General features: G+C 42.3%; 1 protein-coding gene across 1 annotated transcript in view; it reads left to right on the forward strand.

Moving 5' to 3' along the window:
- DNAH14 (dynein axonemal heavy chain 14) overlaps positions 1-13025 on the forward strand; it is a 328550-nt gene that overhangs the window by 49088 nt on the left and 266437 nt on the right. The window contains exons 10-11 of the mRNA XM_047848102.1: positions 5680-5742; positions 10453-10597. Of these exons, the coding sequence (XP_047704058.1) occupies positions 5680-5742; positions 10453-10597 (208 nt within the window). The remainder of the gene's footprint in view (positions 1-5679; positions 5743-10452; positions 10598-13025) is intronic.

The following is a 13025-nucleotide window of genomic DNA, read 5'->3' on the forward strand; positions in this document are numbered from 1 at the left end:
CTGGTGCATTGTACTAAACATTCAAAGAATATTTAATACCTATTATTCTTAAACTCTTCCAAAAAAAAAAAAAATGGAAGAGGAATGACAGCTTCCAAAGTCATTTTATGAGGCCATCAGTTACCCTGATATCAAAACCAGAGCATACCACAAAATAAAGAAAATTACGGGCCAATATCCCTTATGAACATACATGCAAAAATCCTCAACAAAATATTAACAAATCAAATTAGAAAATACGTTAGAAGGATCATACATCATGGTCAAGTGGCATTGATTTCAGGAATGGAAAGGTTCAACATCTGCAAAACAATGTGACATACTGTGATACACCACATTAAAAAAAATGAAAGATAAAAGTTGTATCATCTCAATAGATGCAGAAAAAGCATTTGACATAAGTCAACATTCATTTATGATAAGAACTCTCAACAAAGTGCATATGGAGGAAATGTACCTCAACACAACACAAGCCATATATGACAAACCCACAGCTAAAATAATATTCCAACTTTGAAAAGCTAAAAGCTTTTACTCTAAGGTCAGGATCAAGACAAGGGTGACTACATTTCTTAGCATAGAATTGGAAGTCAGCCACGGAAGTTAGGCAAGAAAAAAATAAAAGGCATCCAAATTGGAAAGGAAGAATTAAACTGTCATTATTTACACATGACATTATACTATGTATGGAAGAATAAAGCTGTAGATATTGCAATCTCAGATTTCAAGATCCACTACAAAGCTGTAGTGATCAAACAGTATGGTACTGGCACAAAAATAAACATGTAGATCAAAGGAACAGAATAGCGAGCCTAGGAGTAAACCCACGATTATATGGCCAATTAATCTTCCACAAAGGAGGCAAGAATATGCCACGGGAAAAAGTCTGTTTCACAAATGGTGTTGGGAAAACTGGACCACTTGCTTACACCACACACAAAAGTAAACTCAAAATGGGTTAAAGACTTGAAAGTAAGAACCGAATGCATAAAACACCCAACAGAAAGTAGGTGGTAAACTCCTTGACGTCATTCTTGGAGATGTTTTCTTAGATCTGACTTAAAGGCAAGGGCAGCGGAAGGGAAAGTAAACAAATGGGATGGCATCTAACGGAAAAGCTTGTGAGCCGTGAAGGAAGCCATCAATAGAATGGAAAGGCCAACTACTGACCGGGATAAGATGTTTGTAAATCATATATAATGAGGAGTGAATATCCAAAAAAAGAAAAAAAAAGGAATTCATACAACTCGGTAACAAAAATAATCCAGTTCATAAATGGGCAGAGGATATGAAGAGGCATTTTTCCAGGACCTGCATCCAGGTGGCCAACAGACACATGAAAAGATGCTTAACATCATTAATCAGGGAAATGCAGGTCAAAACCACAATAGGATATTACCTGCTACATGTCAGGATGACTATTATTAAAAAAAGAAATCACAAGAATTGATGGGGATGTGGAGAAAAGGGGCCCTCACTCACTGCTTGTGGGAATGTAAACTGGTGCGGCCACTATGGAAAACAGGATGGAGATTCCTGAAAAAATTAAAATTAGGACTACCGAACAATCGAGCACTTCCACTTCTGGGTATCCTAAGAAAATGAAAAGATAACGCACTCCTTTGTTTCTGGTGGCTCTATTTGCAATAGCTAAGACATAGAAACAACCAAAGGGCTCACTGATAGAGATGAATGGATAAAGAAAAGGTGGTACCTATATACAACAGAGCAGTACTCAGCCAGAAAAAAAAAAAAAAAAAATGAAATCTTGCCATTTGCATCAACACGGATGGGACCCTAAAGTATTCTGCTAAGGGAAGTAAGACAGAGAAAGAACTATACCACATCATTTCACGTGTATGTGGAACCTAAAAACCGAAACAAAACCAAGACTCATAGATACAGAGCGCAGAGTTGTGTCTTGCCAGAGGGGAGAGGTGCTGGGTGGGGGATGAAACGAGTGAACAGAAGGTACAGACTTCCCGTTATGAAATAAGTCACAATGATGGAATGTACAGCCTATGGAATACAGTCGCGAGTGCTGTGTTAACCGTATGGTCACAGATGATAACTACATTTATTGTAGACATCAGTTCACAGGGCATACAATGTCAAATTATTGTGTTGCACGCCTGAAACTAATATAATACTGTATGTCAATTATACTGCGATACAGTTTTCTTCAGATAAAGGAAGCTTACCCATTTAGGTATGAAAACGCCCATCTTTTTGGATAAATGTTGCAAGAAAAAGATTTTTTTGTGGTCAGATTTAAGTTGACTATAATGACTTTAATTTACCGTGTACTCTTCATGCATTGATTCATTAAATGAGTATTTATTGAGAGTTTGCAAAAACCACGCATTGTTCTGGATGCTGGAGAGACTCTGTTGAACAAAACGATTGTCTTGCTCTCAAATGTCTTGTGGTGGGTAAGAGGTAAAAACATAAATATGTGGGGGGGCGCCTGGGTGGCGCAGTCGGTTGAGCGTCCGACTTCAGCCAGGTCACGATCTCGCGGTCCGGGAGTTCGAGCCCCGCGTCGGGCTCTGGGCTGACGGCTCAGAGCCTGGAGCCTGTTTCAGATTCTGTGCCTCCCTCTTTCTCTGCCCCTCCCCCGTTCATGCTCTCTCTCTGTCTCAAAAATAAATAAACGTTAAAAAAAAATTAAAAACAAAACAAAACAAAACAAACCCATAAATATGTGGAATATCAGGGGCAGAAGGAATGTTATAGAGGAAAATAGATCAGAATTAGGGGGCTGGGGCGGCTTGGTTCCAGGTCATCACTTAATAACTCATTCAGTTCAGAGTGACACGGCGGGACAAGGACACCAGGGTTTCTGCGAGTCCGATCCTTCACACAGCGGTCCCGGATTTGTTCTCCTAGTGTTTGTACCTGGTTTTTTTCTTTCCTTTTGTTTCGTGTGTAGTTGACAACTGATGTCACATTAGTTTCAGGCGTCCGTACATTGTGCTGTGCACCATGCCGCACCCGTCCCCGAACAGAACCGTGCTGTTACCATAATTTTTTTGTTTCTAATGTATGTATTTCCTTGTGGTCTGCTGCTACCTGGTGGAGACTAGGAGAAGAGATGTCATGTCTTAAATGGTTACATTTGATATCAAATAGTTGGAATAACTAAGAACCTAAGGAAGTTTACTTTTATAAGAGAAGTGAGTGGATTTTGTAGCAGAGAAGTTACTCATTTACAAAACAAGTATTGTGTACTTTTGCTCCACCGTTCTGGGCACTGGAGGTATCATCGTGTAAAAAAACGTACAACGTCTGTGTTCCTGTAGAACTTCATTCTAATGGAGGGAGATAGATAACAAGTAAATAAATAAGATTATTTCAGCTGGTGATAGGGGCCAGAAAGATAATAAAGCAGAGATGTGTGGTTGCTACTTTAAGTAGGACGGCCAGAGAGGTGCTCTTTAAGCGGAGGCCTCATTGATGGGAAGGACACGTCCACAGGGGGTCTTGAGGGAATAGTTTAGACAGAGCACATAGCAAGGTCAGAAGTTGGGAGGCAGGATCGAGGTCGGTGTGTACCCAGAGGTCGAGATGGTACCGCTGACGCCGAAGTGTCGGAGAGGTTGGTCGGCAGGGACGCGGGCTCTGGCTGTCTGTCCGAACCTGAGTCACATGCCGTGCAGGTGACTGAGAGACAGTCCTGAGAAGTTCGTCTGCAAGAAAATAGATGATCATCGCATCCCTGTAAATCAGGTGCCGGTGTAAACTGTCATTGTTGGGCTTTGCGCCGTCATCCTTGCCTTGTAACACGTCCTTGGGGTTCGCTCCATTCTAAGTAATTTCAATTGATTAAGCTTTTGAAGCATAGTTGGAACTGGGATGAGTCCTCTTATAGGACATTTAGCATCAGTAAGTCCGTGGTCAAAAGGATTCATTTTTTTAAAATTCATGTTAAGCAAAGTGTAAGTTAAAGTTTACGCAGATTAAAACCTATAGATTCATTTGATTTAAAAATTTTATTTTTAACATTATGTAAAGTTTTTTTTTTTTTATGACATATAATTGTAACAACATGTCAAGCAGGAAAAAGGTGAATCTGAAGAGTTAGTGGCTCACAGAGGCGATGTGCTGTGTCCGGTGCAGGGGGGGTTAGTGGCTTATGGAGGCGACGTGGTGTGTCCAGTGTAGGGGCTTAGCGGCTTACAGAGGTGATGTGTGTCTCGTGCAGGGGTGACTTGAGCTGCAGTGCCCGCCTTTTACCTCGTGGGCCGTCCCGGAGGACTCGTGCCGTGGCCCGGTGTGGACACTCATCACACTGTCGTTGGGGTGATTCGTCTGGTTTCCAGGGTTCTGGAGTCCTGAGGTTCTGTGACCGGATGGAAGTGAGACAGGAACTCAACTGGAATGCCTGTTGGGAGCCTGATTTAGGTCACGTTACCAGATCTGAGGTGTTTCTAAGGGCTTGGGTGTGCCTGTTTGTGTGACATCGTGGGACGCTTTCTGAACTGCTTGCTTGTCCCTGGGGCTCCTTCAGTCTTCTGTGGTTCAGAATCAGCCAGGGAGATGGGCCGGTTCCGATTGGCCCCTCAGGCGGTCCTCTCCCAGTTGGCTCTTGCCTGCCGTGTAAGGAATCTCGCTTTGGCAAACAAGTGTCACCTTGAAAGTGTCACCAAGTGTCACCGTTAACCATCCTTCTCAGATGGGTTCCTTGAGGTTTTAAAATTACAAATGCATCCTTTCAAAAACAAATATTAAATATCAATATGATATACACTATCTTAATTTTTTATTTATCAGTATACAGTAATTTCTTACCAACGTTACTGTTCTTATCACTGAAAATTGAATCTTGACTCTTCTCAAAATAGAATCTCTTTTAAAACCAGTAAGCTAATAAAGGTATAAGGGAAAAGAATATATTTTTATAGATTTATATTAATTGGGATGTGGTAACTGTTAGGGTCAGGCGTAGGCTAGGGTAAAGGTAAGAGTCAAAAACTAAAAGTTTTAGCAGTCAAAGGCTTTATTGGGAACTAAGGTCTCGGGCGAGGTTCCGTGACTCAGGGAGAGAGAGAGAGGAGTTAGGGAGGTTGCGCCCGGGTGTGGTGGGGTAGGGCTTTTAAGCTGCAGCGGTTCGGTTCCGGTTTAGGTCCGGGTGGGCCTTTTTCACGCCGGGTCGTGCTGTAGCTCGGTGATTGGTTGACCTTCAATTCGTTCTGGCACGCTACTAGGGGCTTTTCATTGGGTTGAGCTGGCAAGATGGCCGTCCCCTCCACTGTGGTTCCAGGGACGTCCTAACAGTAAGTAAACTAATTATGTGTCTATGAGAATTGTAATGAGTTTTGATGACATTTACTTTTCTCTATGTTCTATTGATAGTTGGGGAGAGAAGTGACGTGGTCTGGTATTTGCTTTAAGTAAAGTTTATGATGAATGCGACCTGTTCTAGGAAATCTAGGATTTCTAAGACGTTACTAAATGTATTCCAAACCATAAGAGACCCTTACAAACTGAGAATAGACTGAGGGTTGATGGGGGGTGGGAGGGATGGGTATCGAGGAGGGCACCTCTTGGGGGGAGCGCTGGGTGTTGTGCGGAAACCAATTTGACACTAAATCTCATATTAAAAAAAATAAAATAAATGTATTCCATATAAATACATGACTTACAAACACAGAATGTAAGAAATATCTTTCCTTTCAGAATTAATAAAGCATTTGTTACTTGGAAATTGAATGTTCGAAGAATTAAGACAGAGAAGAGCAGGTAAGCTTAAAGAGGCAAATGCATTTTTAACTCTGTTAAGGGGAAACCTTATTTTAAATATGTGGTATGGAAGCAGGTATAAATCACTTTTCACTCAGTGTTTGGAAAGTCACGTCACGGTTATGAGTGGGTTTAGTCAATCTTACTTTCAAACACCATTTTTGTATATCACACGTGATGATAAACACTGACGACATTTCCCAGTATGTCAGTCTGCGGCATGAGGAGATGATAGTTCTGGGAACAGCTTATGATGACTTCCCCTGGTCGCTTGATTGACCTTTCTGCTTCCAGAAAGGGGAGTGACTACGTCATAGGAGTCAAATGGCTGTTAATCCTGTTTTACGGGGTCTCTGGCAGCCCCGTGTTGTTGTTGTTGTTGTTGTTGTTGTTGAACTTTGTACTTTGAGGTAACTGTGATTGAATGCAGTTGTAAAAGAGATGATGCCGAGAGACATCCTGTTTCCTCCAGAGGTAGAACCCCCAAACTTACGTACAACATGGCAGCCAGGACAGTGGCACTGACGTCATCAAGATACAGAAGATTGGTCACCGCAGGGTCCCTCGTGTTGCCCTTGTACAGCCATACTCGCTTCCCTCCCAGTCCCACCCTCTTCTTAGCCTGTGGCAAGCACGACGCGGGTCCCCATTTCTGTGAGTTTGTCTTTTCGAGAATGTTGGATAAATGCAGTCGTGCAGTATACGACCTTTGGGGTTGGGGTTGGCTCTTCCCTGAGCGCAACTCTGGACTTCCATCCAGGCTGCCGCATTTATCCGGCGTTCCTCGATTGCTGGGGAGCGGCGCGTGCTGGGAGTGGGAAGTACACGTGCTGTTCTCTAGCTTTTGTTTATTATAGATAAAGCCCTCTAAACCTTCATATGTAGGTTTTTATGGGAACACAAGTTTTCATTTCTCTGGGGTAAGTGCCCAGGAGTGCAATCCTGGGTCATATGGCGATTGCACGTTTAGTTTTGTTTTGTTTTTTCCATCCCCGACAGCAACGTAGGAGTGATTCGGCTTCTCTACCTCTGTGCCGCCATTTGGAATTGTCACTGTTCTTTTGTTTTAGATATTCCGGCAGTTTTCTGGCAGTATCATGTTGTGGTTTCAGTTTGCGTTTCCCTAATGATGTTGAGCATCTTTCCGTGTGCTTATGGGCCATCTGTGAATCTTCTTTGGTGCGATGTCTCTCCATGTCTCTCTGGTGAGATGTCTCTCCATGTCCCTTACATGTTTTCTGGTGGGATTGTTTATCTTTATACTGTTGAGTTTTTAAGGGTTCTTTTTATAGTCTCGACACGAGTCCCTTGTGCCTGGTTTATAAACATTTTCTCCCAGATTTGGCTTGTCTTTTTTTTTTTTTTTAAATTCAAGAATATTTATTTAGCATCTCTACGTGCCAGGCATGAGGCTAGAGTTAGCCTGCTTTGTGAGTGGGTTAACGTAACTCTATAGCCTCACTGCTTCATTGGCCTGGGTGGCTTTGATGTGGAGAGCTGAACTCCTCCTCTGTTCAAGGGACACCCTTTGCTACAGGGGTGGTTGGAGGGAGGGGCGTGGGTGAGGGGTTGGGAGGAAGGGGGGTTGTTGATGGCCATTCGTTTCTAGGAGGCAGCATATGGTTTGATCACGTTTTCAGATCCGTCTGCCAATCTCGGTCTTTAATTGCTGTGTTTAGACCCTTGACGTTCAGTCTGATTATTTATTTGTTAGGGCTTAAGTTTGCCATTTTATTTTTTGGTTTCTGTTTCTTCCCTCTGCTTTTTGTCTGTTTCTTCTTTCTGTGGATTATTTGAATATTCAACTAAAGCAGTATTTCTTAGAATTCTATTTGGATTTTTCTATACTATTGTTTAACGTATTTCTGTGTAGCTGTTTGGTGGTTGCTGTTGGCGTAACATCATACATACGTAGCGTGCAATTTACTAGCGTTGCATTTTATTAGTTTGAGTGAACTGTAGAAACCTTACCTCTGTGTCCCTCTGCCCTCCCCCACTTACAGTGTGACGGTCTTAAATGTTTCCTCCACTTGTGTTCGGCACTGTTACGGTTTTTTGCTTCCACCATCAAATATACGTTGTAAAACTCGAGAACGAGAACGACAGTCTATGTGTTTTTAAAATGTATTCAGTTTGGTTTGTTTATCATGCTCTTGCTTCCTTCTCAATGTCGCAGGGCTCCTTGGGCTGTTTTGTTGTGTATTTCTGTTGCGAGAACTTACATTAGCCATTCTGTTAGGGCAGGTCTGCGGGCAGCAAAGTCTCCTGCTTCTCCCATGTCCGAAAGCGTCTTCTTTGTTTCTCTGTCATCGAAGAAGATTCTGCTGAATATGGGATTCTGAGTGGACAGTTCTTTCCTCTGAGCCCATCTCCTGTCCTCCGTGGTCATTCGAATTTCTTCCGTAGACGGTTTTTTCTCTTGCTGCTTTTGACACTTTTTCTTTTGGCTGTAGTTTTCGGAAGTTTGACTTTGATGTGTGGTGGTTGGACTTCTGTCTTTATCCTGTTGTAGTCACCTGGCTTCTAAACCTCTGGTTCGTGCATCCGTTGACAAACTTGTTGCATTTTCGTCCATATTTCTTCAAGTGTTTTTAGTCCTGCCCTCTCCTTCCTCTGCTTCTAGGACTGGGGAGGCAAATGCTAGATCTTTTTTATGGTCCTGCTGGTCCCTGAGGGTCCGTTTATTTTTTTCAGTCAGTCTTTACTCTGTTGTTCAGATTGAATGCTTTCTGTTGTTCTTCTTTCGGTTCACTGATTTCTCTGTCCACTCCATTCTGCTGTTGAGCCAACATACTGAGGTTTTCATTTCAGTCATTATATTTTTTAACGTACAAAATTATACGTCTTCTGTTTCTCTGCTCACCACCACCCAGGGAGGATGACCTTCCCTATTCCCTGCTCAGCTTTCCCTGAAAACCCCAGAGGACCACTAGGGAAGCTCACTACCAGTTGCCCGGGGCACGATGCCAGGCTCTCCACGTGGCCTTTCCCCCTTTTGGTATCTCGCTGGGATAGAATGGTGGTTGTTGAAAAGTTTTCTGTCTTGCTCGGCTGCCCCTTTCTGGCCCTCGAGCCAGACAGCAGGCGTTTCTGTCCGCACCTGTTGGCATTTCCAAGCCTGGGCCGTAGAAGGCAGAAGAAGACGCACCTGATCACCCTGTCACTCCTGGCCGGTCCGTCTTCTCTACCTCTCAGTGTCTTCTCATGTTCACTTCACATGTAACGTTCAGAGTTTTTAGTTGTACCTAGAGGGAAGAGTAGTGAAAAGTACACTTACCCCATTTTTATAGGAGCCAGGACCTGAGTTTTAATAGATTTCTGTGATATATGTTCTAATGCCAAGCAGTTCAATCTTGTGAGTCAAGTTTGTGAGAATGTATTTAGCTCTCTAGTACAATACGGTGGAAATTTGTTGGCGAGTTCCTGGTAACACCTTTGCCTGAATAGTCATCAGATGATGCATTATTTTTCTCTTGTCAGATCTCACCATCACAGTTCTAAATGTTTTCATGCTTTCCCCACCTATAATTGTTTTCACAGTGAACCCTCCCTAGTTTCCTCATATCTGTGTTAAAATACACACATAAAGTCAATTATATTTTTTTAAAGGAAAGAAGAAAGCTTTAAACAATGCTGGGTAATGTGGATTCGTTACTATGTGAATCTTCATCATCATTCTCTTGTGAATAAATCCCAAGATGGGGTTTGATTTTTTTTGTGGCGGTTCACTTTCTGGAATGTGCCATTTGTCTTTAGTATGATTTCTTTTCTTCCCTGTACTAGATACCCAGGGGAGTGTCCGTGAACAAATTCCACCTCTGTGAGTAGCTCCAGGTTATGCGAGGCCTGTGTCATTTGAGGAGGCCTTTATGACAAAGACCACAAGGCCTTGGGGAGGGGGAGGGCAGTGAGAATAAAGGGCCCAGGGAGCTTCTTCATGGTGCATAAAGCTTTCGCCAGTAAAATGGAAAGACAGGAAAAGGCTAATTTCTGATGATTATATTTTTATATAAAATGTACCAAAATCAGCTATAAAAGCCACCCCACAAGGGATCGGGGAAGGGCAGAAGCCTCCCCCCCCCCGCCCCCTTCTTTGATACACCGTTGCACAGGGAGGTTCGCTTTTCTTGATCCAGTTTTTAAGGAGCCTGATCTCTTTCACTTTGCTCTTTCCTCCCTCAGTTCTGTCTTGTGTTGTTAGAAGTGATAATACTCACCTTTGTGACCACGATCGGACCGGCAGAAAGGGGCAGAGGAAAGAGCAAGGCCCGTCTTTTCTATTCTAGGATGTAGGTGGTTGGAGAACTTAAGAAACATTCTCCAAATGGTTCCCAAGTCTAGCTAATTTTTCTTCCTGTAATTGGGGAAACATAAATTGAGGAAAAGTATTTAAATTTAATAGGGGAAATATAACTTATGTTGTACATCGCTGCCTACTGTTTCAAAGTTGTTAGAACTCAGTGGCATAAAATTATATCATCACTTGTTTGCCCTCGTATTTTTTTACTCAACACACCCAATACCAGAACCTTGCTTTCAACGTTATCAGCCAAACAAACCCCACTCTGCTTACTAATGTTCATTAATGTCATTTAAAATACAGTAGATATAATACATATGGAGACAAAACAAATTACACGGTTCCCTCTAAGTGAATTGTATTCATTTTGAACAGGAGCCAGATAAGTCTGGAAAGTTTTTACCTTTCAGGTCATTTTTGTGCCGCCATCTTTTCGGGGCTGATGAGTTATTTCAAGGCTGTCTGCTCTATGTAAAGGGACTTTGTGAAGATGCAGTTGATTGCAAACATGGAAAAGAATATGAAGAAACTCCATCTGCCATTTGCCTCATCAAGGTGAGGAGCAGCATACTACTGTTAGTCTCTGCTTGCAGGCAGAAACCAGGAAGAACCAAAGGGGTTTTGAATCAAAGGAATACCTGTCTCTAGATCCAGAAGAAACCATCACTACGGATGACTAACGTTCCAAAATAGTTGCAAAGAACATCATTTCCATGGATAGTCATTTTTAATAATTAATAACATTCCTTATTAAAAAAAATTCTTTTAAGTATATTTACTTGAGAGAGAGTGAGCAAGCAGGGTAGGGGCAGAGAGAGAGAGAGAGAGAGAGACAGAGACAGAGACAGAGAGAGAGAATCCCAGGCGGGCTCCGCACTGTCAGTACAGAGCCCGGTGAGGGGCTTGAACTCACAAAACGCGAGATCATGAACTGAGCTGAAATCATGAGTTGGACGCTTAACTGACTGTGCCGCCCAGACGCCCCTAACAACATTCTTTATACATAGTTTCATCCCTCAATTCAACCTAAGTCTGTTATGAGGCCCTTTCTTTATTTTCAAAACTCTAAATGTACAATATCATTTATAAATAGTAATTTCTAATATATAATTGTTAGCTACCTGCGATGTTCTTCTCTCTCAAGATTACATGGCAAGAAATTGTCATAAGTTGCCACTTGGAGGTTTTGCTTCAATTTATGGGTTTTTCTGTTCCACAATCCTAAGAAAGGGTGACCTTCTTTTTAAAAAAATTTTTTTAATGTTTTTATTTATTTTTGAGATAGAGACAGAGCACGAGCAGGGGAGGGGCAGAGAGAGAGGGAGACACAGAACCTGAAGCAGGCTCCAGGCTCTGAACTGTCAGCACAGAGCCTGACGCAGGGCTTGAACTCACAGACTGTGAGATCATGACCTGAGCTGAAGTCGGATGCTTAACTGAGGCACCCAGGCGCCCCAGAAAGGGTGACCTTCTTTTTTTATTTTTTTTTTTAATTTTTTTTTTCAACGTTTTTTATTTATTTTTTTGGGACAGAGAGAGACAGAGCATGAACGGGGGAGGGGCAGAGAGAGAGGGAGACACAAAATCGGAAACAGGCTCCAGGCTCCGAGCCATCAGCCCAGAGCCTGACGCGGGGCTCGAACTCCCGGACCGCGAGATCGTGACCTGGCTGAAGTCGGACGCTTAACTGACTCCGCCACCCAGGCGCCCCAGAAAGGGTGACCTTCTTAATGAATGTTTTAGTTTATATAGTTCTTTCTTTTTTTTTTTTTTTGATGTTTTATTTATTTTTGAGAGAGTGACAGAGTGAGGGTAGGGAGCAGAGAGAAAGAAGGGAACAGAGGATCCGAGCGGGCTCTGTGCTGAGAGCAGGGACCCTGATGCGGGACTCGAACTTATGAGCAAAACCATGAGATCGTGACCTGAGCCAAAGCCAGACACTTAACTGACTGAGCCATCCAGGCGTCCCTAGAACAGTTCTTTCAGACAGGTTAAAGTATACAGAACTATATGTCTTAGGTGTTTAGTATACAATTGAACAGGATTCCAGCAGCTTTTGCTTCACTTACCCACTGTGTGAAGGAGGTACTAAAAAGTAAAATTGATGGTCATCTAGACTTAAAAATAGTGAAAGGATTTGATAAATCAACTCAAATTGGATAATCAACTCAAAAATTAATTGTGTTGACTATATATATATAATATGGTTAATACCTATAAATCAGCCTATTTTTAGAATTGATTATGTGTAGTGGCTGATACGTAGATGCTTAATAAGTAGTCTTCGAGTGAATAAAAGAATTAATGAAAAAATGAATTATTACAGATGAAGTGTATTTTTTATAACTGTATTGAGATTAATGTTTCAAAAGGATTAAATTCAAGTTAAGTATGAGACATTTCATTGAAGAGTACTTTTATATGGTTTTATTCTAGAAGGAGATTGGTTGGACAGCTATATTAGATTGTTTTATGAGTGACCGAGTCACAGAATTTACCAGTTAATGGTGGGCGTCAAGGCAGAGGAAACTTTAGTATATCTGTGAAGGCTGTGCCCCATGGATGGTAATGCTCACAGAGTGACAGAGAAGGGATGATAGGACTCTTCCCTGGAGACCTTAGACCCTGTAAATATCGGTCAGTTACCTATTTTACGCAGAGGAGATGGGTAAAACTAAAAATGAGGTATTGTTAATTTTCCTTTGCTTACAGTTTATTGGAAGAGATGATTCTTTACATAGAAAAATGACTGCTAATTCTAGACGTGGTCCCTCAACTTTGCTAATCATTCTAGCCGACCAGGTAGCAAAATAGAAGGCAAGGAGGATTTATCGGCAAACGATGCTGTGAAATACTCACGCCCCAGAGATTCAGGGGAAGCGGAGACCAGCCTTTGCAGTGGAAGGCTAGGCGTGTTGCGGGAAAGGAGGACGTGACGAGCTGGGCCGCGCTGGATTTGAGGAGCTGGGGAGCTGGGTCGGGT

Source organism: Prionailurus viverrinus, unplaced genomic scaffold (genome assembly GCF_022837055.1).
Source record: "Prionailurus viverrinus isolate Anna unplaced genomic scaffold, UM_Priviv_1.0 scaffold_53, whole genome shotgun sequence".
Classification (NCBI taxonomy): Eukaryota; Metazoa; Chordata; class Mammalia; order Carnivora; family Felidae; genus Prionailurus; species Prionailurus viverrinus.